This window comes from Phlebotomus papatasi, chromosome 1 (genome assembly GCF_024763615.1).
Source record: "Phlebotomus papatasi isolate M1 chromosome 1, Ppap_2.1, whole genome shotgun sequence".
NCBI lineage: Eukaryota > Metazoa > Arthropoda > Insecta > Diptera > Psychodidae > Phlebotomus > Phlebotomus papatasi.
Genome location: NC_077222.1, coordinates 27,911,203 through 27,939,188, shown reverse-complemented (window position 1 = coordinate 27,939,188; position 27,986 = coordinate 27,911,203). Strand labels below are relative to the sequence as shown.

The 27,986-nt window shown below is 34.7% G+C and overlaps 2 protein-coding genes across 2 annotated transcripts; one reads left to right on the top strand and one right to left on the bottom strand.

Annotated features, from left to right (window-relative positions):
- Nucleotides 1–146: 146 nt before the first annotated feature.
- LOC129799547 (uncharacterized) lies at nucleotides 147–20,641 on the bottom strand. Its single transcript, XM_055843526.1, has 6 exons — nucleotides 20,419–20,641; nucleotides 16,494–16,695; nucleotides 12,235–12,556; nucleotides 8,656–8,758; nucleotides 7,855–8,576; nucleotides 147–3,021 (listed from the first exon to the last, which is right to left on the bottom strand). The coding sequence occupies exons 1-6, from the start codon at nucleotides 20,469–20,471 to the stop codon at nucleotides 353–355; spliced, it is 4,071 nt and encodes a 1,356-aa protein (XP_055699501.1). The 5' UTR covers nucleotides 20,472–20,641; the 3' UTR covers nucleotides 147–352.
- Nucleotides 20,642–20,650: 9 nt separating this feature from the next.
- LOC129799551 (TATA box-binding protein-associated factor RNA polymerase I subunit B) lies at nucleotides 20,651–27,564 on the top strand. Its single transcript, XM_055843559.1, has 3 exons — nucleotides 20,651–20,909; nucleotides 21,027–21,222; nucleotides 24,968–27,564. Exons 1-3 carry the CDS (start codon nucleotides 20,714–20,716, stop codon nucleotides 27,273–27,275), a joined length of 2,700 nt encoding a protein of 899 aa, XP_055699534.1. The 5' UTR covers nucleotides 20,651–20,713; the 3' UTR covers nucleotides 27,276–27,564.
- The last annotated feature ends 422 nt before the right edge of the window (nucleotides 27,565–27,986 follow it).

The following is a 27,986-nucleotide window of genomic DNA, read 5'->3' as shown; positions in this document are numbered from 1 at the left end:
TGCATTCTTTAGCTAACTGTGCTTACTAGGTTTTGAGATACAGCACCCAAGGCATAAGTACAAGCATTTCGCATTTTCCACCTCATTTTTTTTTAAAATTATTTCCCAAGTTGCAAGTTTAGGTAAATTTAATAAAAAACTGATCGTTTAGTAAGTAGCCACTCTTTAATTCAATTCAATATGAGAGACATTCGCTCAAAAATTCCAAGAATTCTTGATAAATTCAATGCAAGAATATAAATTTCTTTATTACAAAATACATATCATGTATCTCGAGATCTCTTTTATATATTTTTTTAATTAATATAAAAGTAAAAAAAAGGTACAAACTAAAGAGAATGTTAAATGCAAATCAATTAAATTCTTTGAGGATATTTGTGCAGAAAACAAGAAGATGCCTCCCAAGATTTTTACACTCTTCATCCGGATCCTTCTTCACCACATTATTCCCAACTCTCTCCGTCAGCCAATTCACCAGCTCCAGGAGATAGTCCTGAAACTCCCTTTTTAGCATTTCCCCTGGCAGAGTCATGAGAATAGATCCAATCATCTGGAAGACAGCCAATCTGACTGCTGCATCAGTGTGAAATCTCAAAACTGCTCCCAATGCAAAGAGTTCTTTTGCATATTTTGGTGCTCCTGGACAATTCTGTGATGACATCATGAGAACTGAGAGGGTCTTGATGAAAGCTGTTAGGAGAACTGTGTCTGTTTCTTGCTTCAATTTCCCCTGCTTGGACTCCAGAATCAATTGATTCCGACCAAATCCATGAAGCAATGGCCAGAAGAATGATCCTGAAACTGCTGCAAAGCGATTTATTGTTCCGGATGCTGCGACATTTTGGGTTTTTGTGGCGAATCTTCGAGTTTTTGCCAGGATTCTCTTCTCTATCACCTCCCGAGCTTCCTTCATTCGATCTGGCTCTGAGACTGTGAATTTTCTCGTGATCTCCGATTTGGGAAGGTTGTCTTTTTGCTGGGGATCTGATTGGGTTTTCTGGATTTTTGACAGTTCTTTGGATGCTTCAGCAAGAATTTCTAGCATCAATATTCTTCGGCTGACAGAATAATTTGACTGTTTTGTGTAGAATTCTCTGCAGATGTGTTCTGAAGCTTCTTTTGGGATGACACAGCAAATTGCTAGGCATCCGGAGAAGCGATTCTCTTCGAAATTCTCACAGTAGGTCTTGTCCTCGAGGCACAGGAGAGTTTGCAGTAGATTAATCCCCAAGCGGACTTCATTGTCCGGAAGCTGGCGATAGATTAAATCACTACAGACTGCTAGACTTTGTTCAAATCTCTCGACATTTTCTGCATCTGTCAGACCTTCCTCAAGATCCAGAAGATACTTGGGAGCTTGAGCTTCTTTCAAAGGGACATCATTGCTCATGTCATAGGGAACAAGATCATCATCAGAATCCAGATCATCTTCATCTGGAATTTCTGGAATTTTGACCTGAATTTCAGGTTCTGGAATTTTCTTCTTAGGTTCTTTCTCTTTGATCTTGACGGGTATTTCTCCCCCATTCTCGATCTTCATGATCATTTCTGCAAGATCAATGGACGGGGAAGGATCTTCAGTAGCAAGATCAACCAATCCTCTGAGTTCTTTTATCAAATTCACATCAACTTTTCCCATTTTTTCCACTTCAAAATCCAATTTTGACTCAGAATCCACATCTTCGATCTCATTGAGGATCATCTCAGCTGTGATCATTCCAACAGCTCGTAAATTTGCATCCATTGCTTGCAAATGATGAGGAATTCCTTCATAGAGCTTTTTCTTGATCTGCTCCAGGAACTTTTGATCTTCTTTTAACTTGTACTTCTTCATTGCTTTCAACTGAATAATCCCCAAAATCAAAATTTTCGTGATAAAAATATGCTGATCAATTGAAACATTCTCAATACTGAATTTATTTGACCAGGAATTGAGGACTTTTCCCAGCAAATCCTGCAGAAAGTACCCCTCATTTTCCCGATCAGAAAGCCACGCAAGATACCTCACGAGATTCCTCACAGTTCCTGAAGACTTTGTGAATGTTAAAAGGGGAATTTTGGTCAAAAGAGCAAATTTCCAAGCCTCTGAATGACTAAGAATATCCCCAAGGACTTCCTTAGCATTCCCTTCATTCTCAAAAATAATCACCGCATAGATTTCTGTAGCATTTCTCGTTAGATTGCCCAGAAATTGCCTCACAGTTTGCTTCAAAAATTCATTTTCCGCCGCAAATGCCTCTAATACTCGAACACTTCTAACCAAAGCTGCAGATCTCTTCTCAAAATTATAATCCACAATTACCCTACTAAATATTAAAGCCAAGAATGTCGTACTAAAAATCTCCCTTTTCTCACTAAAATTGATTTTTCCAACAGAGTACAATCCCAGGAGAATTCTTACTGTCAACTTTTGACTCCAAATTTCTCGTGTAAAAATATCTGGGACACTTTTGCCCTCCAGGCAATTTGCCAATCTCTCTGGCACACTCACCAATAATTGAATAAATCTCTCCATTGAGGATTTCTTTTCCAATTGCTCCAATGGATTTCCCTCCTGACCACCCCCTTGGAGACTCAAATCCAAAAAAGCTGTCCAAAGTACGTCAACATCTTCCATCATTTGCTCCAAAATCCTACCAACAAGGCACAAATTCACCTTTAAATTCTCCCCTTTCAGCAAAATCTCCAAGGATTCCACAACAAAATCACAATTGCAATGAATGAGGAAAAATTTCTCAATATCCTCATTGGAATTTCCCTGATGGAAAACTCTCAATAAACCTCCCAACAAATTTCCATATTCCTCCTCAGCAATTACTCTCAAACCATCATTATCTCTCATCATCAGCTCCTGAACATTCCCTCCACAAGGAACCATATCCAGAATCTTTCTCAGCAATTCTCTCACTTCCATTTCCTCCCTCTCTGTGGAAATTCTCTCCAATGTCTCCAGTTTTCTCGACAATTTCTCCAAACTGTCCTCAAATGTTCTCATCCATTGACTCTTTCCACCTCCGCAAACTGCAAGGGAAAATAATTTTTCCCATGTCGGAATCATCATTCAATGTCCACAAAAAAATCACTTTTGTCGAAGCAAAAATATATCTTTTCTTTCTTGGGAACATCATAAATAAATCAAAAGAACTATCTACTTCCACAAAATTCGCATTAGTAGAGAAGGAGAGATAAATGAATGAAATGGATTTTAGCAATTCGTACACAAATCGCTTTGACTAATTTGCATTCAATTAATTGGACACACGTAATTTACACTTTTCCCATAAAATATAATTTTATCATGTATTTGGTTAATTGCAATTTTCTACTGAATAATACTCGTCAGTGGTCCTCAAACTTCTTTGAGATAATTTGTTTCTTTTTGTTTGTATGTTGTTGGTTTATAGAATCCAAACGGTTATAGATATCATAATTGGGCTTTAGAAGGAACCCCCGAAAAGTTATTCAAGGGTTTGTTCATCGAATTAGCCCGCTAAGTAGCATTTTTTCCTCTAGAAACACTTTCTTAGGTTTCCTTTGGACTTTTAATATAAAAAAAATGTAACACAAAACAGATTTTATCATTACCGGAATAAATATCTTAGAACTAAAAAATTAAAAGTAATGCCCAACGCACAATGCCTTTTGTTTTGTAAATATATTTTTCACATTACAGTGAGAGTGAAAGATATCTAAAGCTAGTCATCTCGCTCACTCTCATAGAAAATTTTGAAAACATGTTTACAAACAAAAATTAATGTGCGTTGAGCGTAAGATTTTTAAAACAAAACTAAACAAATGATAATAAACAATGAAACAATTTAAGGGCAGAATTACATTGACAGTAAAATGCTCACCGTACTTCGTTAATTTACGCATTTTCATTGCAATTCTTACGCAAATTCTCGATTACGGTATTACCTTATCTCATACTCGGTGGCACTAAGGTGAAAATCATATAAGAAAATTGAAGAAATAAAACGAAAATTCGATAAACGGTGAGCAAAAAAACTCATTTTCCTCAAAAACGCAATTGTGCAGAAAATTATTCAAATTTTAGGGTGTTGTAGTCTAGTCTATGACGTTTCCAAAAAGTGGCGTGGGTTCGATGTGCTTACAATTGAACCTCAGATATGACAGGTGAAAGTTCACGAAATTCAAAACCTCATATCTCTGGTTCTACTTAACCGATTTTGACAACCGGGGGCGCAAATTAAAGGTATGGCAAAGTGCTATAACTTTCTAGAATATTTGAATTTCGTGGGACCAACACCAGGGGCGCCACAGTCGAAAAACCAATTTCAATATCACATAACCTCAATTATCACGACTGTCGCTGAACCGATTTTGATGATTACTTCGCCATAATTGCAGAAGAACTTTATATCTATATTTCGTTCAAACATCATTTTTTGTTCAGAGAATGCCATCTGTCCGATTTTGTTGTTTAAGTATGCAAAAATTGACTTTTCCCATAATAACGGTTTGAAACCACTCAGATGCCAATTTGACTGCTTCTACTTTACCAAGCAACCGATAAGATCAAGTGTTGGGGCAAAATTATAGAGGAAATTTTGGTTTATTAGATGAGATCATATATTCTGTCAGTAGAAGAGGTAAAAAGTTTGGAGTGGTATATCTCAGCTCCTGATGAACATAATTGGATGAGTAAACTATTGTTGGAAAGCTTGGTTCATTAGCTTTCAGAATCTGGTATATGTAATTGGCTATGAGTAAATCATGGTCATCCAGAACCATTTATGTCGAAGAAGACACTTTTTGCAACGTCTTTTTTGGCCATCTACTGCTGGGACCAGGAGTGACCCACAATTCTCGCACTTGGACTGTTCGTTAGAGGAACTCAAAGGGTATAATTTGTAGAAGAAACTTTTTTTTGGACATCTTACTTTTTTTTATTCATCGACTTTTGCAAGAATTTTAAAATGTTAAACGCAAGGAAAAAATTGCAGAAATCCTTCTATTCCATTTTCTGAACAAACTAATGAAGATATCGACTTGGAATGTTCTGAGTACCCCCCCATAAGTTGATCCAAGGAATCCAAATGTCATTTCAATTTCATCCCCACGTCTATCCTTCCCCTCCAGAAATCACTCCTTTAGGAATATCTCAAGAACCAGACCATCGATGCATTTCATTTTGGGATATGTTTTAGAGAGTATCCTGGCGGACATTTCATTCATACATCTCAAAGACGTCCGACCTCTTCTTCTTGCACTTGCTAATAATCTGGTCAGACGAGCAGAATTTCTTCTGATCAATTTTCTGACCAAAGAGACAAAGTTAGCGACTTTTATTGTTCTGAGTACCCCCCCATAAGTCAATCTAAGGAATCGAAACAACACATGCATTTGCCTCTCATCCCACTCCTTCTCCTCCAGAAACCACTCTTTTGGGAATATCTCAAGAAATAAACCATCGATCCTTTTCATATTTGGATATGTTTTTGACATGGCCAAGGCGGACATTTCGTCCTCAGACACCAATATCATCCAGGAATTTTTTTTGGAATCTAGAAATCTGGTACAACAAATTATACCCTTTGAGTTCCTCTAACAAATAGTCCATGTGTTAGAATTGTGGGCCACTCCTGCTCACAGCAGTGGATGGTCAAAACAAGACGTTGCAAAAAGTGTCTTCTTCGACATAAGTGGTTCTGGATGACCATGGTTTACCCATAGCATATTACTTATACCAGATTCTGAAAGCTAATGAACCAAGCTTTCCAACAATAGTTTACTCATCCAATTATGTTCATCAGGAGCTGAGATATACCACTCCAAACTTTTTACCTCTTCTACTGACAGAATATATGATCTCATCTAATATATTCCATACAGTCATCTATCTGTCAGTTCATTTACATCCTAAATATTTTGATTTAGGGTAAATGTCCTAATTCAAAACCATTTCCATACGCTTTAACTTTGACAGAAGATTCAACACTTTAAGTTCAATTTTTTTCTGAAGAGAATTACATAAATTTGCTCCTTGACTCTTCTAGAATGTTACTGTTTAGTGAAAATTCTTTAGATATAATTTGAAAACTTCTCAAATACAAAAAAAATACGCGAGCGTAAAATGCTTCTATTGGAAACATATTAATCCAAATGGAGACAAGGGAAATTTTCTAATTGGAGACAAATAGTATAAATGAAACCGCGATGAAAGGCTTCCAAAACCTTGTTGAGTTGCTCTTGAGTGCATGACTTGTTCTTATTCTTGGTCTTTCCTCATTTCCAATCTAAAACAATATGAAAATCTCTCAAAAAAATCATATTTCCGGAGTTTCCTATTGAAGCATTTGCAGACACATCAGAGAAACCCTTTTTCTTCACGAAATAGGTAATTATTTCATTTAAAAACTTCACGTATCGTTAACAATAAAGATTAGCATTTAATTTGACTAAAATTAGCCAGAAATATGACATAAATGTTAAACAAAACGAATAAACAACAGTCACCTCATTGTGTTTTTCATTGAAAAACATGGTCGATCGATGAAAAATTCGATGGTGAAAAGGTACACTTTTAATTTTTCTGAGAAATTACCAAATTAAAATTTGTGAATATAAATGGATTTTCGCTTTATTTGGAGCAAAATTAACTAAATAATGAAACTGAGGTAAAGAAAATATATAAATATGATAATTTAGTACTGTATTTATCATGAAAACAATGACGTTTCCATTTGGAATAGCGAAAAATTTCCATTTAGAACAGGTTTTGAATTAGCTTGACCCTAATAGCTGAACTTTAACGTCCTTCATAGACTCACGACTTAAGCCTTCAGACGACTTAGCGGAAAATTGATGAAAATGTAATTTAATCATTATTTAGATTATAATCATAGTAAGCCGTCTTTCGGTTAATCCGGCCAATTTTTAGATTTGTCCAGTTGCTAAGGGCTATTAAAAAAAAAGGTGCTTAACTCTTTCGTCTCTTTTGGGACTCTGAGTACCCAAAGCAGCATATATGAATATTCTTTGAAAAGCAATATTTTTCAATTATTCAGAACTGATAAAAATCCTATTCTTGTGGATGATTACAAACGATAAGGATGTCCAAATGTAAGGTATTTTTTGTAGGACCTGAATTAATTCCTGAGCTTAGATATTTTTAATTAAAAAATGGTGAAATTTCCTTGCAGCATATGCTGCGGTCCGGAAAGTTAAGCTTTCCCGACACCCTATATCCGAGCTGTAAAGGGTCAAATATTTAATTTCGAAATTACGATATTTCGATTTCAGGTTATAATTTTTGTCAGAAGTTGAAAAAATGATGATTTGGAAAGCTCTCGTTTAAATACTTACAACTCTTTCAATATACCGTATTAAGTCGAAGGTCCGATTAATCGAAAAATGGATTTTCGAAAATTCAATGTCGAATTTTTCGAAAACTAGACAATGCTTTTCGATGAAATTTTGATATTGTAAAAGGGCAAGAACTAAATGACCATTCTATAATTAATTCAAAATGGAAATGGATCGGTTTATGAACAAACTAGGGTGCGTCTCAGACTCTTTACGACGATCCGCTACGAGAGAGGAAGAGGGTTCTTAGACTTTGCTTTTGTAAAAATTGAAATAAGTGTAGGAAAATCAGAACTAATTTGTCGCAAGTTATTGGATCTAAGTAATAGGAAAATTAGTATTAGAAACCAAAAGAACAAAATCACTAGCCTAATGCAATTTCCTCAGTTAAACATTTCAATATTGGTTGCATGAAGTTTGAGAAACACTGCTTACGGAAATAACTAAATCACTCTGATAAGTCCCCATAAAATCACACTCTTAAAAAGATCAAGAGAAACAAAAAAGAGAGAATGAAAAACTCACCATTGAGTGGCGTTGTGTTCAGCTGCAGTCCACTGAAGTCAGACAGAAGATCCTGAGCCGGGGCTGGATTCTGAACTGGCATTGCACTACCAAACATGTTGATCGTGGGCGATGGTCCGAAATTGTTGGAAGCCAGTGGAGTTGTGCTGAGAAGAAGTGTATTTGCATTCCCAGCCACCGTGGGCGCTGGTGCTGCTGCTGCTGGAACTTCGGTACCGCCCAGAAAAGCCGCTGAAAAATCCGCAAATTCATCCACTTTCTTAGCCGGTGCCGTTGCGGCTGCTGCTGTTGCACTTTCGTTGCCAAAAGCACTAGCAAAGTCTCCAAACTCCTGATTGTCCTCAGCTCGTGGATTGAAGTCATCCTCCAGGCTGACTTCACCACTCGGTCCCTTACCCTGAACCGGTGGACATGTTCTGAACAAATCCTCCAGCAGATCATTGCTCTTGGCAGCTGCGGTGTTATTGTTAGGCGAGAAGAGATCTTCATCGTGACTGGACTTGTGTGTTGGCGAATTGATGCCCAATTCTGAATTTTTGCCAAAATTTGCCGCTGCTCCCATATCAATTTTTTTGCTTACGGGCTTCGGTGGCTGTGGCTTTGTTGGTGACTTGACAGAAATTGGATTTGATTGCTTCTTCACCTCAGACGTTGCCGTTGACGCTGTGGCCACAGATGAAATCGTACGCGATGGACTCGTGCGTTCCTTGTCGTAATAGCGTCTGCAAGAAAAAAATAAACCAACACCAACGTTCCCATTCATCTTTTCCTTCATCCAAAAATTCACAAATTTTTAATTACTTGGCTGAATTGTATCCGGATTCATGATCAGAATCCTCTCTTTCACCATCATAAGGATACTCGTCTTCATAATGATTACCCCCTCCTCTGGAAGATTCCGAATCTGCAAACAAGTAACATTTCTTATATCGCCGCTCTACTCCCAAAAATTGCTATTTAATTCGAAGAATTTTTTTTTAGCCCGTAATTATTTTTTCCTTTGTTTCATCAGGTTTTACCCAAGCTCAATTCTTTCTCATGAAATGCAAATTAATGTAATAAAAGACTTTGATTTATGACATGTAGAAGTATTTTTGTGGTTGCTCTATTTTTTCCTTATTCCGGCGAATTTCCTTTTAACGACAAAAATGAAAAAAAAAACTTTGATCTGAGAAATTAATGATAGAATTGTTTCAGAGTAAATTTTATTGATGAATTAAATTAATTGAGACGCTCAGAGCAAAAGGGGCAAAAGGGGTCTATCCTATAAGCATTTTCTTATTAAAATAGGCCACTCTTGCTCTGAGAGAAATACAATGCTTTGATCATCAAGTTCTTCACACTCAGTCCCGGCATTATGCACTTCGGGATTTGAACCTGGACGAGATTATCCACATACAATTATGTAAGTTTGCCTACTTTTGGGAGACATGAAATCATTTTTGAAATACGCCTGAATGGCCTGAATGTATACTATTTTGTAACACGAGAAGTTTGAAGACACTATAGGGTAAAGTTTATAATTTGGAATTAGTGTTACAAGTTGGACAATTCGCCGGTACAAGTTGGACATGGCTTTTTTCTTGATAAATACAGTACAAAATTTGTTTTTAAGCACTAGAAACCAAAGTTTAAAACTAAAGCATTAAAAATATACAAATAAAAATGCAGTACTAAATTTATCAAGATAAAAAGCCCTGTCCAAATTGTACCATTGTCCAACTTGTACCACTGTCCAACTTGTACCACTTTACTCTACTTATTTTTCAATATAAAACTTTTATTTCTTTTATAAAGGTAAAAATTTTAAATATTCCAACAATTTATTGAGGAACTCTGGCCAAAAAGAACTGTTTATTAATGAATTCCTTTTAACCCATTTCTTACCATGGTATTATACATCATACGCAAATTGAGTGATTTTATATGATTTATTCCTGGGCAATTTTTATCCGAATTGCTGTCGGGAATGTATTTTTAGTAACTTTACTCCTTCAGTTACTTGGGAAAAATAGTCCGACAGAGATGAAAATACATTTTATTGTTCTTTTCTCGCTTCGCGGAGTCATGCAAAAATTTTGCTCAAAACAGCGGACGGAAAATTCGACATACCGTCGAATTTCTTAAAATTGGCCTTCATCATCTTTCCCGATTTGATTTGTGGTAGCCAATACGTTTTCTTGGATAGTTACTCTATCTAAATCAATAGATTTCGTAATGCATTAATGTACAGAATTTAAATTCAGTGACCGTTAAGACGCGTGTTTGATTTTGAAATTTAATTCTCAAATGGTCCTATTTCAGGTTCTAATTGCCAGAACTTGAAAAAAAAAAATTTGTTTTGGAAAGCTCTCGTGCAATCTGACAATTGACATCTTAGCGTCATCCGGTTTACTCAATTGTAGCTGAAGTTGAGCGATTAGAAATGTTTCAACTTTTTGGTAATATTTTAGAGCTTATCTGATCAGACATTTCTTCCATGTACGAAAACATTTTTGAAAATTTATATAACCGGGTTTTCAAGGTCAAAGAGGTCAAACATTAAGAAAATTTTAAATAAAATATTTCTTAACCAAACGGGGTCACGTTTAAGTTGGTTAGTTATAGAATAGTTTTCAAATTTCTGATAAGTATGAACCGGTTCCAATCACATAAGAAGCCGTAATAAATTGCACAATAATTTTTATATCAAATATTGTACTATTCTTGAGGTTGTCAATGAAATTTAAAATACAGTAGACTCTCGCTCAATCGGCTCTTTCTCAATCGGGCGAAAAATTTTGTTGACAATTTTCACATTTAATTATGAAGCTAATTCGCTCAAATTCGCTGTAGTTCTTCCTATTTTATCGTGATTCTTTACAATTGAGCACTTTTTGTGAAATTTACAATGGTTTTGACGCCCAAATCTATCGATAAACCGGATGACGTTTCGCCCTAAATACCCATTTGAGAGAGAGTCTACTACTGTATCTCGGATCTGTACTGACGGCACTGACGACGGGTAATGAAGTCGGAATAGAGGTTAATGAGAGACTCACAGCGGGAAGTACGTAGAAGCTACTTCGAACTCTCGTTGATATTTCGATCAAGGATAGTCTCGTGGTCAATAAAGATCAAAATTCGACTGAAGACAGTCATAACGGATCCTACAACGAATCTTTGGACCTTTCTATGAGGAAAGTACAGAGGAATTCCGAACAAGAATGAATCAAAAACTGGAGGAGTTTTATGGTAAAAATCGGTTTTTTGGTAGCCTTAAAAATAATATGAGCAGTGCAAAAACATATTGTGAAATCTCCGAGCAGGTGAGTACGGGTCAGTCCTCAGAAGTTAGACTTCCAAAGAACTTTATTATTGTAGCTTAACAATGACCAACCACTTTTGAATGATTTATAAATCGACTTTGTTTTGTGAACCGATAAATTATTTAAAAAAAAATTATGATGCTAATCCAATGAAAAATATGAGCATGGATTTTTTTAGTACTTTACTGTTCTCAAGTGCTTCTGCATTATCGACTTTTCGGACTTTTCTATGTGTTTTATTCATTTGGTTCCTGTAACGGTTATTTGGTGGTTTTGGGACACGGTAAGGATTAAGGAAACAGTCGAGACAAGAACCATCACAAGAAAATGTCGATAATGCAGAAGTACTTTAAAACAGTCATGTGCTAAAACAGTGTTCAGGAGAAAGAGTTCCTTTTTTTCATTTTTTATTGGAATAGCACTTCATAATTCGTAATAATTTTGTTTATTCAAAGCTCCAACAAACAAAATTAATCTTACTTAAAAAGTTTTACAGCTTTTATCAAAAAAAGTAACAAAAAGTCATAACAATAATTAGTTTTGATAACTTTGTAGACGTCTTGATTTATTGTTCAACAAAAAAATAATAATAATAAAACGTAGCATCTGTATAATATTAAAAAGAAATAGTTTTCACTTAAAAGAGCAATCAGTCTGTGAAAAAGTATGAATATTTATAATGTTGTGTATTTTTTTTTATTTGAAAAAATATTAAAGAGGAAAAATAGATTCAATCTCAAATACTCCGTAAAATCCGCAATGATTATTTCTAATGCGGAAAAAAATAAATACTTTTGTGAAAGCTCAATTAAAATGCAATTGAGCGGTAATTGAAGCATGACATTCAACTAATTCATTTTGATAATTTCCATTAAATTAATTGTCTTATCAAATTGTTCTCTATGCAAAAAAATCATTTTGGCATCAACTGAAACATTGTAGGATCAAGGTGGAAAATAAATTTGGAGCAGACGTGAGATAATTCACAAGAATTCCCAGCACAAAAGCCAGAAGTTGATATTTGTTGTGTCAATTAGCGAACAAATAATAGATTATTGTATTTATTACTTACACCAATTTCTGTCATCATATCGTGAATCGTTGTATTTGTCACTGTAGCCACCGAATCGTCCACCCATGGCATCAGAACTCATCCCAATGTACTTGTCCTTATTCTTCTTTGCCTTCTTCCGCTCCTCGCGCACTTTCTCATCGTCCTGAATAAAGTCAATGAGCTCACGAACCTTGTGCCTCACATTAATACCCTGATCCTTCCCATTTTCATCCATAAATGAGTAATTCTCTAGCGATCGCAAGTCATAAATGTGTTCCCTGGCCGACGTCACCACTCGCTCAGACCCATTTCGCACGAGATAGTTGAGCAGGAGGAGACTCTGCGGGCAAACACAACAGGCTCACATTATGATGTGTATTGAAGAGAGGAAACATAGTACATATTTGATGGATAAACACAAGACTTTGGTAAACAATTCGCATTTTATCTTATCTCTTGCCAAAGAATTCTCGCACTTTTATGTCCACTTTTCTCTTTCTGTCTTTCTCCATTCCTTTCTTATTTGTATACCTTGTGGGTGGATTTTATTTAACATAGAAAGGGTGCCAATTTCCCTTCTAACATTAACACAACAATATTCCGCAATACCTGTTGCTTTTTGCACTTTTTCTTCTCGGGGAAATTCGAAAGAAGGAAATATATCAGACTTGCAATATATTTAGTACATATTTCACAACGGAAACTCATAAAACTTGAACTCCAAAGACTTTAAATGTTATCAAGAAATAAGATTTATGGCATGAATCGAAAAGACCAATTAGACTGGTGTTTTACTTTGCAATTGATCACACAGAAAAGAAAATTGTTGCAATTTATACCTCAATTGCCTTTCTATTTAAGAATCTACATCTTAAAACTTAAAATATTTTTTAATAATGCTTTTCCAATGATAAATGAAAAGAGTAATACTTGTTGTTGGGAAAACAGTCGAGACAGGAACCAATAGAAAGAAGTCAATAATGCAGAAGCATTTGAGAAGAGTAAAGTACTAAAAAAACATATTCACTTTATATTGGAATAGCATCATTATTGCGGTGCAATAATGCCTATCTTTAGGCGCAAAAAATCTCCTTCTTCGAAAGCTCTGTTTATTTATATGCGAATATTTGGATATTCAAGCGATTTATAAATATGTGATGACATTAAAATGAATGCAAAAAAGATATGTATTAAAAAAAATAACAATTTAACAAAAAAATAACACTCAAAACACTTTAAAATAAAATAGAAAACCTACGTGGCTTTCTATTTTAGTTGAGGCACACTAGGAAAATAATACAGAGTGGAGAAATATATCTCAGGAATGAACCACTCTTACCATTCACAAGTAGAGTTTAAAAAATTCTAAGATCTATTTGAAAAGCCAATAAATATAATAGACTTCTTAAGCCTTTAACTCTTTTACGTCATTAGGGTCATATGAAACCCGGGGAAATTTTTTTTTGACTATTTACATTAATTGAAATCTATCGGTTTGTGCACGACATCATAATAGAAGGATGTAAGATTCTTGGCTAATTTTCTCAAGACTCCAGATATTCAGGAAAAGAAAATATTTGAAATCAAAAATCACGAATTTCGAACTTTGTGAAATGACTTTTCTTTTTCAAAATTTTTTGTATTCATTTATTTTTTTCAGCAAAAAGTTCTTTAGAAGCACAAAATAGAATGTCCAAAGATTGTATATTGCATATTTTGATATAATAAACTACTCTCAATTTTCCAGAAAAGCGTGTAGAATTTTCTGGGTCATATATGACCCTATTGTCGGCAAGGGTAACAGTGTTTTCGTCCCAAACCTATAGCGAAATGTAGTTGGGTTAGTCAAAGGGACTATAAAGAGACAGCATGTTTTGTCTCAACAAAATAAAAAAAAATTAATTAAAGTTTTGAGCCAATTAAAAGTGCAACATTTAAACTATATTTTCTGATTTTGGTGATTTTGGTTTTAAAAAATTAAAAATTCAGCCATTATTGAATTAAAAAAAAAAAAAAAAAATAATATTAACACTAAACCTACCAAAACCCGGTCAAATTGACCGGTTTCAAATTAACACATATTTTAACGGTACAATGTCGCTATCAAACTTTATAAATTTCTTAAAAAATGCATGTAAAAGATTTTTCAGTGTTTAAATTTTAATTTTTTGCCCTTTTCCGAGACAAATTTGTAGAGTATCCTACCCTACCGCTGTTTGCCATTAGACCGAAAAACGAGCAAAAACGTTCGATAGGTTTAGTGTTAACTTACATTAGGAAAACAAAATATTTCCTATTAGCATTTGAGTTGAACTAGTCCTTGAACGAAGGATCACAACTTATTCAACAAGACGGACCGTGATGTAAACAATACTTTTAAAAAATAGTACTATTCTAAAATAGTAATTTTTCTATCAAATGATCCTAAGAACCCCAAATTTATATTTTTTTCAAAAGTTCTTCGCTCTAAGAATCTTCTAAAAGGGAAAATTGTCAGTTTTTTGCTTTCGGATTAATTTAGTCTGTTTCTTTTTCCAAAAAGGTCTCCGAAAATCAGGTCACATCGGCTGAATTTTTAAATAAAATTTAAATGAGAATTTCCGAAAATATAGTTTTAATATTATACCTTCAATCGGCTCTTTTTCAATCGGGCGCAAAATTTTTTTTGACAATTTTCACATTTAATTATGAAGCTAATTTGCTCAAATTCGCTGTGATTTTTCCTATTTTATCGTGATTCTTTATAATTGAGCGCTTTTTGTGGAATTTACAAAGGCTTTGACGCCCAAATCTATCGATAAACCGGATGACATTTCGCCCCAAATGCCCATTTGAGAGAGAGTCTACTGTATCCCTAAAAGCTTGAATTAAATAACTTTTTTATTATGTGAAAAAATAGAGAAATATGTTGTTTTTTCAAATTTTTTTGACTAACGTAACCCCTTAACTTGTTCCAATTTGTAATTGAAATTTATTAAAATTACGTAACAAATTAAATCGATTAAATTAATTCGATAAAAACCAAAAAAAATGACTCAACAAGTTTCAATTAAAATTATCTTCTAATAAATTTTAAATAAAATATTTAATTTTAAAATATATTTTTGTGCTTGAAATCAAAATTGTCAAATTATTTCTTTTTAGGGGGAACAATGGGACTTTAAAGCGTTCTTCAGACTAGAGGTTTGGCCCAGTTTCCGAATCTTTCGCCTCAAAATCTTAAATTGCGAGAAATTTTATTGCTTTTTGAGAACCTAATAGGTCATTTATCTTTAATAATCCAATCTAATTTAAATTTTTCCTAAAAATCGCGATTGATAAGAAATTAGAACAGTTAAGCCATATGGCTAAACCGGCTAAAGTTTAGGTCTAAAGCCCGTATAACTTTCTTCACTTCAAATTTCAAAATCCTGCATGATTGAATCATAATTAGCACGCACAAAACATAGTTTGTAAGGAATTTTTTGTATAGCACTGTTCCTTAAAATGCGAAAAGAGCGACATTAGCGGTGACCTGACTAACTTTTCATGTTTCGTAAAACTGTAAGTGTGTAGTATTATCAATTTGATGTCTCTTTTGATGATCCAAAATAAACAGAGTCGACTGAGAAACATTTGAAGCCAATAAACAATGCTATCTCATGAATAGCGGCATATAAATTTTATATTTTTTCAAAATTATTTTATGATTTGCAGAACAAAATCACAAATTGTAAAGGGGTATTAATAGCCCATTCGAAGCCTTATAGCTGGGTCAAAAATATCTTGCTCCGACTTTTTAATGCATTTTGCAAGCATATTAACTTTGAATTATTTAGTTCTACAATTTTCTAAACACTTTCCTACAGCTTTCTCATCAAAAAAAAATCACTGAATATTAAAATTGCAAACCACGTGGTTAATTAAATTACAGGTATTAATGGGAAAATTGATGCATATAACTTCTAAATAACTCAATTTACTTTTGCATATTTTACACATTAGAAGAGTTCAAGGCAATTTTAGTATCATGGGAAAAGCCCAAGTGTGCAATTTTCTGCTGAAAAAAACTTCTCTATCAGCATTCAATGAACTTTGGATGGAATCAATTTTTTGGACAAAACGCACTTTTTGGTGCGAAAATCCAATTAATTAGCATAAAATCGGATTAATATAAGAATTCTTTGTCTATTAACAAAAAAAAAAGAGAAGATTGCGAAAATGATGAGACGCTTGAGGAATCAAATGGAATAAATTAATGAGTTTTTGGGAATTCTATTTATAGAAAATTTGATCACCTTGTACGTTCTCCGCCAGTTCTGTTTATTGTCCTGCAGCATTCGCTTCCAGAGCATCGACATCACCTCCGGGAAATGTTCGTAGGTGAAAGTAGCGTGGGCTAATTCCTGCATTAGAGGCCCCGTGGGGCCCCATGGTTCATCATTTGTTGCCTCTCGCACTTTCCCCTCGATTTCCGTGTAATTCATCACGACATTTGTCCTGCAAAAATACCCAGAATAATATGGGATAATTAATTGCCATTTCGTAGGTAAAAGGTGAGAAAAGCAGAGAAATAAGGTCATATTGGAAGGTTCATTAATGAATTTCTTCTGCAAGGAAAATGCAGAGGGATTGGGTTTGAAAAACCAGTCGCTAACAACCTTGATGGTGGTTTTATTACGTGTGAATTTCTTCTGAAGTCACAGATATTGTAATTAGTCGAAATTAAATTTTAAGAAAGCGAGCAGTTATTGGTTTGGCACACCCTTTTAAATGTTTTTTTTGTCCTCTTTCAGCAACATTTCATAGTCTGCGTTTTTCAAGTAGACAAATTAATTGCATCAATTTAAAGCTTCGAAAAAAAAATAGAAGTAAACTGATATTTTGCAAAAAAAAGTATAATATTTCTTATTAAAAATATAACTTACACTATTTAAATTAAATGTTTCAACAGAACGATTGAACAAAACACTGATGTGTAGAGGAATTATGTAATTTTTCTAACATTGTCACACGTGAGTTCGCAGCCTGACAATGTCAATTAAAGCATTTTCTTTCTCATATCATAATGGGTTCGAAAATGCAATTTATTGATTTATATGAATAAAATCTTTTTACTTAATTTGTTTAATAAAATTCTTTTCAATTTGGAATGCTAGGAATCTCAAATGTGTGACTTCTGACTATCCCATGTGAGTTGAAATGACAATATCAAGGCTACAGACCCACATTTTCGAATGAGGTCTCCTGAGATTCGAACGCAATTGCTCATATGGCATTTGCCAGAAAGTCACAGAATTCACCTATTGGGATATGATACGCTAATGTTAATTTCTAATAAGACTAAATTCAGCTTTATTAACTTTTATAAAGTTAAAGATTCTTTTTTTTTATTTTATATTTTAAAAATTTCCAATTAACCGCAATACAGTAGACTCTCTCTCAATTGGGCATTTGGGCCAAAATGTCATCCGGATTATCGATAGATTTGGGTGTCAAAGCCTTTGTAAATTCCACAAAAAGCGCTCAATTATAAAGAATCACGATAAAATAGAAAGAACTACAGCGAATTTGAGCACATTAGCTTCATAATTAAACGTGAAAATGGTCAATAAAATTTTTCTTCCGATTGAAAAAGAGCCGATTGAGAGAGAGTCTACTGTATTAAAAAATTAACGTGGATATTGATTTTCAGCCAGAAAAATCAGTTTATGTTCATACATTTTACAGAATAGTAATTTTTTTCAAAATTTTGGTTCGCTTAAGAATTTAATGAGTTGATCAATTCTGAAGAACTATTTAACGTAGAAGTTTGTATATATATTAGTCAGATAATGATAAGGAGAGAAATAAGTGAAATACACATAAACTGCTAATTTTCTAAGATCGACAGTCTATAGTCCTTCCGAAATTTAATATAAATTATTCATTGACAGTAAGAGGTACAAAATCTGACAATGTTAAGAAAAAACAAATTTGTGTCGAGTGATAAATGCAAAAAAGTATATCTCATAAGCATTTCCCTATTAAAATTTTATTTTTTTCTTAAAGCGTATCAAAGTCAAAGATTTTCAAAGTCATTGAACCTATCTCTTTAGGACATTTTGTCCCTTAAAAGCAAAAAATAGCTTAATGCTAAAATACTGAATATAAAGAGTCTATAAAATTAAAAAATAAATTATTAAAATGATTAAAGTACACGCTTAATTCAGTTCTTCTTCATTCGAAACTTTTTCATCACTTTGTTATGTAGCCTGTTTCATAAAATATGGGTCCAACGACAAAATGTTCAAATTAACTTGAAAAGACTTTAAAATACAAATTCAGAATACAACTACAGTTGAATGGCAAACGAATTTTTAGATCATAAAAAAAATGAAACATTGTATAATCACTGCTAGCATTCTAAGAGCTTTCTAGAGGGTTTTAGTTTAGTGGATTAGTAAATAGAATGTTGTTTCTATGTCTGCTTCAAGTGAAAAACCACACTCACTCAGAGCTCAGAAAACTTTGTTCGAATGATAATATACAGAGGATCCCGGGATTATATGTACTTCAGGATTATGCATCTGACGGAATTATTCAAAAACAATTATGCGTATTTGCCTACCATTGGGAACAGATTTAGGAAATAATCTTCGAAATACGCTTTAATGTATATACTGTTTTGTACAACAGGAGATTTGAAAACACTTTATGCTTATTGTTATTGAGATTTTCCACTTGATAGGGAAATAGAACCCGGCTAGTGGAATCCTTTCCCTACGTATTTCCCGTCACTCGCTCCCAGCAACATCTTTCATTAGTTGAGAGACGAGATACTGTCAGTCAGTCGGTATCGGCAATAATGACCTGGAAGAGTTCGGATGGGGGCACAGTACTGTGTCGCTGCCGGGTAATTGGCCAAGACAAGCCTTGGTCTCCATAACGGATCTCTCAGGCAAAAGGCCGACTATACATTATTTATCAGAAAAACTTCAATTTCTTGAAAAATTTTTAAATATTCTATTTATTGAGGGATTTAAGTGCAAAAAGCACCATTTAGAATGCATTTTTTTTGAGTAGTTGAACTTTTTGTTCTGCCTATTTTACTTCACGAAATAATTTCCCTGACGGAATTATGCACATATAATCATGCAAGTTTGCCTACCATTGGAAGCCAATTTATGAAATATTCTTTGAAATACGCCAGAATGTATACTATGTAACGTTGCGGGAAATTTGATAGCACTGTGTTTCTTTTTCAGAATAAAACTTTAATTTCTTTTATTAGGGTAATTTTTATTTATTGAACTAGCCATTTATTGAAGAACTCTGACCAAAAAGTACTTTTTGTTAATGCATTTCAATTAAACAGTTGATTTTTTTTGTTTTGATTACTTTTAGCCCGCGCGAAATTTGCTCAAAAGCAAGCCCCTGAGGGTATGGAAATTTTCTCCATGCGTAATGCCATTTCTCTCGTTTTCTTCGATCACGGAAATGTGCATAATCCCGGGACTGAGTGTAACGGCCTGGACACACCTGAGGATTAGCCGAGAGACGGCTTAACGTAATTATATTAGAAATAATGATAAATGTGCATTTCCCACATTTTCCACTAAGCCGCCTCTCGGCTTAAGTCGTAAGTGTATCTAGGGCATAGAGGATTTCCAAGATATTAATCAAAACTTTTCAATGTACATATTTTAAGTATTTATAAGGTATTTTAATATCTCGACTAATTAAGTATTAACTTTAAACTATTTATATAATTATTTAGCCCTATATTTCATTTGTTATTTCAATTTTTATTCATTTTATTCTATGTTATTTAGTATTTTAAAATTTCCATTAGTAAGTTTTTTGTGGTTCTGTTTCTAAACACAATATTTCTAATAAAATCCTTAATAACATTTTAACTAAAACAAATCTTAGGGCTGATTTTTTAATTCAACCTATTGCTTCAGGGAGTCACCAAAAAATCACAGCTATCATAAGGTACTCCACCCTACCCGCGAAATTATTTGACAGCGAAACTGCCAACCCACCAAATGGAAAATCTCCTGGAATTTCTTTCTCCTTCGCTTTCGCTTCAACAATTACCAATATTTCACACCTTTGCAATGCAATTAGCATCTTGATGTATCAATCTTGTCGCACAAAAGCAGAATTTTGTGGGAAAGGGGACCCAAATGTGGAGAAATGCATCAAACAACAAAACAAAATTCCTTCAGGCAAACTTACACTTTGTCGGCGAGTTCTCGCACTTTCCACATACTTATAAATTTGTCCACCATCTTCGACTAGTTCTATGTACTCTTGCGCAAAAAGTGCCAGTGTTTTTGAAACAATTTCACAGAGTTTTTAGCCAGAAAATCACGAAAATCACTCACTTTATCGCACTGCTCTGAATTTTCATGGCCGATTACGTCACATGACAGCGCGTCAATTTTCTCACCAACAAAATCCGCGAGAGGGCACCGCGATCAAAACCACATTGTTTTGTTTATTTTTTTTTGGTGAAACTCGCGCGTGCAAAATGGTTTTCCGTGGAAAATGCGAAGTGTGCAGCGGCACCAATTTCAATGTAGAAGATGGTTATTACTATTGCACAGAATGCAATACCCAGAATCGCACGGTGATGGAAATGGAGTGCGATGCCTTCGATTTGACGATGGGAGATGAGAAAATCAAAGTTCGAGGTGTCAAGCTCCAAGCCGAAAAGGAAGCAAAGGGTGAGAAAAATCAAAAGTTTTCCAGGAAAAACTATTTAATATTCGAGAACATTAGAAGAATTTGGTAGATAGGATGGTAATCTGAGGATATAAAGCAAATACTTCTTTTTCGGGCAGTTGAATTAACTTCCTGGGAGGAATACAACTATATCATGCTGGGCCTGGTGAATGAAGCACTCGCTTTGGGAGCTCCTCCTGAGCTGAAGAAGGTAGTTTTCCAGCTATGGTCACGGTATCTACAGAAAGTTAATGCAGCATTCTTCTCAAAGTCTGAAACTGCACTTCCAAAGTTGCCCACGAATTTCTTCAAGAAGTAAGTTAACATTTGCAACTCCATTCAAAATATGTCGCTTGAATAAGCAGTTGTCCTACTAAAGAATATTTCTATTTTTTTAATGCTGTAATTAACTTTGAAGAAAATTTTCAAAAAAAAATATTATTAATATTATTCATTGGGATATTATCAGTAAGACAGATGAGACAGCTTCACATGCATGCATGATTGAAAAATTTAAAATTTTAGAACTTGTCAATAGAAAATGTTTTTAGTTTACACAATTTTGAGGATTTCAGCATTCAGAGTAGGAAAATCCGAGAAAAATTGTAATTGATCACGCTACATAACAAATTAAAAAAAAATAGCAGATCAACGGAAAATAAAATGGGAGAAAACTAGATATTTTTTTAATAGAATTTATATTCATATCAAGGCCAAACGGTTAGGAAAATCTAAGTTGGGTTTTCAGTGAGATCTAGCTTCTTCAGTGTCCTCCTGACTATTGCCAAATACAGTAGACTCTCTCTCAATTGGACATTTGGAGCGAAATGTCATCCGGTTTATCAATAGATTTGGGCGTCAAAGCCTTTGTAAATTCCACAAAAAGCCCTCAATTATAAAGAATCACGATAAAATAGGAAGAACTACAGCGAATTTGAGCAAATTAGCTTCATAATTAAACGTGAAAATGGTCAACAAAATTTTTCGCCCGATTGTAAAAGAGCCGATTGAGCGAGAGTCTACTGTACTGGGGATTTGCGTTAAGTAATAATGGATTGAAACACTTGAAACATATCGGGTTGAAAATAGCTCGCAAAATTGGTGTCGAAAACGTTACGTTTTTAACTTTATTCTGTAACTTATTCCAAAGATTATCTGAAAATTTTTCTGTTTCTCTGGACGTCTCTTTTCCTTTCCCCTTTTCAAAAATTTATTTCCATAACCATTTAATAATATTTCCACTAGACTTTACATTACCAAAAATATAGGTTCACAGGAAAACAGAACTGTTTTATTGTATAATTGAGTACAATCGCAGAATATTAGGTTTTATGATAGTGTTTACATAAGGTAGAAATTTACTCCGATTGGTATAGTAGTTCCTGCCTTATCCGATTGATTCATGTTAAACCGGTTGAAATCCGATGATTTTTTCGGACGAAGTTTAGCGAGTGAATCCTAACCAGTTTGGATCGACACTGTCCATGAATATGCATGCGTTTCAAAGAGAAACAGGAAAATAAATCACAGTAGATTACAGAATACCTGCTTTAACAAAATCTCCCAAAACCTGTACAATGTCACTAAATATTTTGAAATTTAGCTTAGACTCGATTCGGATTATTTTATGTCATCCAGACGAAGAGTAAACGGATAAAGAAGAATCTAAAAGTACGTGTTAAATTTCCGTAATGCGCTCTTTAGAAATTAGAATCCACATACGTGTAGAAGGCGTTTTTTTTAAGAATTTGAACAAGATTTGATCAGTTTGAAAGCTTTAAAATTATTATTAAAAAATTAATCAAGATGAAGAATAGATATAACACAATACAAAAATACAAAAAATAATTCGACTTTGGAGCCTTGGAGGGGAAGTTATTGCTAACTTATTAAATCGCTTTTTGTATCTTATTAAATAATCCATATCGAAATATCGTTGATACATGAACTGTAAATTCTACTTCGATTCCGAATAAGTCAACTAAATCAAGCCGAAGGGCCAATATATGTAGTACAGTATTTATGAAAATTGTATTATACAGCATATCTTCAACTTTCTCGTTTTGAAATAACTTAAGAACCGTTTAAATTTGAAAGTAGTTTCTTTAATTTTTTTAATTAACAATCTAATTAAGATGTGTGCAAAAACAGTTGAAACCGAATTAACGTCAAAATAAGTTTGTTATAGTAGCGTTTTGACCATTGACGTACATGTTTCATTTGACGTTTATTCGGTTTCAACGGTTCTTGCACGCCTCTGATCTAATTATATCGGATTATTTGTAAATACAGTGCCCGCTTCGTAATCCGAATGATTGGGAGATAATATGACAGATGTCCGCTTCGTTATTCGTATGATTTTTTTGAATTTGTTCAACGTCTCGTAAATATAATACAAGATTTTTATTTTTAGAATTAGAATAAAAGTTTTAAAGAAGATTAAAAAGACATAATTAGTGAATTCCATGCTGTTATACTTCATTTATTAAACAAAAATTTCACAAGATAATTCATTTTCATTGGTGAACAGACATGCATACGTAACCTCAAAATTATTTTATATTTAACTGTGGAGAACTCGTCAGGATTACGTCGATCCGGATTAGAGAGCGGGCACTGTGAAGCCTTATTTTCGTCTAAAAATGCCTCAAATGAAGGCAAATAGATTGAAAAAGTATTATGAACTAGGGTCCAAGGAACGCTTATTGGCATTTTTAGAATTCATATCATGATCTCCATTAGTACAATTTGCATCCATTTGTACAATTTGGGTTTCGAAATCTGAATACAGTAGACTCTCAAATTCGGGCATTTGGAACCAAAATGTCACCCGAATTAGAGAAATTCGGGCAACAAATTTTTTGAAATGTAACAGTTTTTCATTCATCTGCATCATCTGCATACATATATTGAGTTCATATACTAATATTTATGATAAATTTCATGAAAACCCCTTAATAATGCGAAAACACATCAGAACTAAGACAAACCATGGCAAATTTGAGCGTAATTGATTCATTTGATAATCATAATCAAACTTAAAAAATGTCAACAAACTTTTTTCAAATTTAACTGCTGCCCGAATTAAAATGTAGCTCGATCTTAAAAGAGTCGAATTAGCGAGAGTCTACTGTACATCGTTTTAGGAAAAGTAGACTAATGATAAAAAACGTCATATTAAAGCAAAGTTCCCTGCAGTCGGCCGATTCCTCAATTCGTGCAGTAGGGTTATTTATTCAATTTACTTAGATTTGCTATAATATGGTCTGACTGGTCTAACATTGTAAGATTTATTACATTATATATAATGCAAACCCGTGAAAATTTCATAAAAATTGACTATAAAACTCTCAGAATATAAGTCGAATAAGTCGATTTTTTGTAATATTCGTGTTTTCGCTTTTCGGATACTCCCTGACACTTTCTACAGTAGACTCTCAAATTCGGGCATTTGGAACCGAAATGTCAGCCGAATTAGAGAAATTCGGCCGTCAAATTCTTTGAAATGCAAGGATTTTTTTGTGCTTCTGCACACTCATATTCAGTTTATATACTCATATTTACGGTAAATTTCATGAAAATCCCTTAATAATGTGAAATCACATCATAACCAAGATAAACCATGGCAAATTTGAGTATATTTGCTTAATTTGAAAACTTAAAAAATCGATTTTTTTCTTCAAATTTAATTGCTGCCCGAATTTAAAAGTAGTCCGATCTTAAAAGAGCCGAATTAGTGAGAGTCTACTGTACCTTCCCTGTAATTATTATACCAAAAAGTTAATTATTCCCAATGTTATAGGGCTTTCAAAACTTAAAAATTCTATACAGAGCATGTAAAATCTCAGCTTAAAATCGCTGTCCTGTAAAGTTGGCCATTTGCGACTTATTCGTTCTATATTCTGAGCCGTCGACATTGAAAGGCTTCATTTTTTCTTTATTTAAAAAAAAACATCATGATACTTTTTGAAGCTGTTATGTTCTTGTAATATCGAATTAGGGGAATTACAAAAATAGGACATTTGTTGATGTAAGCAACGATACTGTCGTTTCCTTCTAGAGATGCCTGTCTCTTGTACAATGTCAGCCGGAAACGACGCAGAAGTAGCTCATCTGTCTCCACGAAGAGTTCTAAACCACCCGAAACGAGAAGAGCTCTCAAAATTGCTAAGAGAAAGCTACACAATGCCCTGATGAAGGAGCAACTTGCTCTGAGTTCCAAGACTTCTCAAACTACTGACTCCAGCACTTCCAATACCAACAGCACCGTAAGTGGCGGTACTGTGATTCCTCTGGCATTTACATCGTTGGCCAGAAAAGCCCTGAAGAGGCGAATGCCCAAGGGGCACATCAAGAAGCATGCTTACGATCCTGAGCATCTTTTAACTTGTCATTCGAAGTCTCCTGGACGAAATACACTCAATGAGCGTCTGGAGAAAGTTTCTAAGAATGTCCTGCTGTCGTTACTGTACATTGGGCTGAATCTGACGGGGAGTGAGATTCAATTGGGTGATATACTGAGATTGGCTCGTGAGGGACATATTTCAGTTTTTCGTATTGATCATTTCTTTCCGCCGAACATTCTCAAGAATCTGAAGAGATCGAGCTTCATCAATTTCCAGGCTAAATACAGTTTTCCTACGCATTCGTACTTGAGGACTGTTACGGGGAAACTGTGCAAAGAGCTTGGGGTTAAGGATCTCAAGAAGCCGGATTTTGTGAGTCTGGTTAGGAGGTATGTCCGGGAATTTTGTCTTCCGGAAGAGATGGGGAAGTATTTGGGGCGATTGATCAATTTTCAGCCGCCGGAGATGAATTTTAACTATACGGGTATGTGTCCGAATTACGAAGCTCGTGCGATTGCGTATGTTATCTTCATGCTCAAGTGGCTTTTTGGGCTGGATGATACAAGTGAGGAGAAGATGTCCGAAGCATCTGGCCAGGTTAATGCGAAAATGAGGAATTTTAGGCGTTTTATGCCGGATGTCTTTGATTTTGTGGAATGGATGAAGTACATTGAAATGCGTTCGGTTGTTCTGGCGGAATATCACATGCCCACGAGCATTGCCACGAAGATTGAGGGAAATGCTGAGAATACCCAGAAATATCTGGAATATCTGAATTTCTGCAAAAGACCTGGACTGACTACACAGAGATCCATTGCAAATAGCATCTACAACATTTTTGAAAAACTCTCCCTGCTGCACGGTGAAAGTGATCAGAGTTCTGGGAGTAAGTCTTTTTCTTTTGCTCCCTCTCTGACTCCCTTTAGGACGTACTTTGACTTTCTGCTGAATCATCACGGGGAGAATTTGGAAATACCAAAATTCATGGAGATTGATCATTCAAAGCGAACTATTGATCCATTCTTCAGGCCAAATCGCTTCCGGAATTTATTGATCAAACATGGGATTAATGTTTGTCTCCGGAAATGTCCGGAAAGTCAGGAAATGATCACCGTGCAAAAGACAAGACCGACTAGTAAGACGGAAGATCTCCTGGTATCTGTGGAAATTGTCTCTGCCGATGAAGATTGCGATTATGAGGATTTTGGGAATGAGCCGAAGGAAATGCCCAAGAAGCCTGCAAGGCAAATTCGGAAAAAAATCCGGAAAAAGATTCCTGAGGAATCTGCTGAACCGGAGGAAGCAGAAAACCCATCAGAAACTCTCCCGGAAGAAACTGTGGGACCAAAAAGCAAAGGATTCAGAAAGTTCCGGAAACAGGTCCCAGAAGAATCTGCAGAAACGCCAAAGGAAGTTGAGGAACCGTCTTTGAGCTCAGAAATTCTCCAGGAGGACAATGTGGAACAACAGAAAACCAAAGGATTCAAAAAGTTCCGGAAACAGATCCCAGAGGAATCTGCAGAACCATCAGAGGAAGCCAAGCAACCATCTCTGACCTCAGAAGTGCTCCAAGAGGACAATATGGATCCCGGAGAAGAGATCTTAGAAGAACCAAGGCGCAATCTTGACCAAATATTCCTCTTTGATGACATGAGCGATTCAGATGATGAGATTCGTCCAGGTCCCAGTGTAGCTGACCAGGAAATGGAATTCTTCAAACCTCATTATCAGTATTGGCTTCATTTTATTCCCCATAAACCGACTGATTGGAATATCCGGATGGAAACCTTTCAGGAACTTCTGGACAAACTTCCGAGCTCCTTCACATGGCTCCTTCGTCAGTGTTCAGTTCTCACGGGAATTGACCAGAGGACAATCTACATCGAACTACTGACCATTGAGAAGCAATTTACGTATGTTCTGGAGTCTCCAGATGAGATGTTCAGTATGGTGTCACATCGTAGTAAAGAGGCAAAGAAACAAAATGCCAGTGGCTGCAAACTCTTCTTGAATTTCTGGTAATCAGGAAGAGATTTAACTTCGAGATAATTCCTAGTAAATTGCTTTCCGGCTGAAAATTGAGGACGCTGCTGAGAAAAATGACTAACAGCCCGATTTTTGGACACTGACTCCCAACTGACGTCACAGTGTCGCACAAATTAATGTGGAAATTTCAGTGAGTTTTCATCCCAAAAGGCGCACAATTCCGACCATCCAATGCCGTTTTGAAGTACAAAAGAAAACATTTGAAAGCCAAAAGGAGCAACAACATTAAATAAAAGTTTGATTTTTTGCCCCAAAACAAAGAAAATTGAAAGTGAAAGGGAAATGTGATCTTGAATTTGTTTAAAATTAAGCCCACAAAATGGATTAGAGATAAAAAAAGAACCTCACTGAATAAATAAATATTAAAAAAATTCCAAGTCAGCAACAATTCGCAAAGCAAAAAACAAAGAAAATAGCTATTTCAGAATTTTGAGACAACGCGATAATCCTTTGTTTTAGTAGCTGTTCATCTTGGAAATTTCAAGTTTGTCGTAGCAATTAAAGGTAATTTCATGGAGAAAATATTTAAGACCGGTTTCGAAAGTTCAATTTCAATTTAATCAATTTTATTTCAGAATATCTTTATTTAAATAAAATAGTATAAAAAGACTGGTAATTGAGTAACATCGAATTAGGGTAGTGGTACTACTTAATGATATTCCCCCTCTTCAAAAAACTAAAATTGGT

Excerpts from the sequence above, each read along its gene's own strand:
- LOC129799547 (XM_055843526.1), bottom strand. The coding sequence starts at position 20,471 with ATGGTGGACAAATTTATAAGTATGTGGAAAGTGCGAGAACTCGCCGAC. Across the intron at positions 16,696-20,418 it reads CGAGAACTCGCCGACAAAGT|GACAAATGTCGTGATGAATT; the intron begins GTAAGTTTGCCT and ends GTATTTTTGCAG. Across the intron at positions 8,577-8,655 it reads TCCGGATACAATTCAGCCAA|ACGCTATTACGACAAGGAAC; the intron begins GTAATTAAAAAT and ends TTTTTCTTGCAG.
- LOC129799551 (XM_055843559.1), top strand. The coding sequence starts at position 20,714 with ATGGTTTTCCGTGGAAAATGCGAAGTGTGCAGCGGCACCAATTTCAAT. Across the intron at positions 20,910-21,026 it reads AGCCGAAAAGGAAGCAAAGG|TTGAATTAACTTCCTGGGAG; the intron begins GTGAGAAAAATC and ends TTTTTCGGGCAG. Across the intron at positions 21,223-24,967 it reads CCCACGAATTTCTTCAAGAA|AGATGCCTGTCTCTTGTACA; the intron begins GTAAGTTAACAT and ends GTTTCCTTCTAG.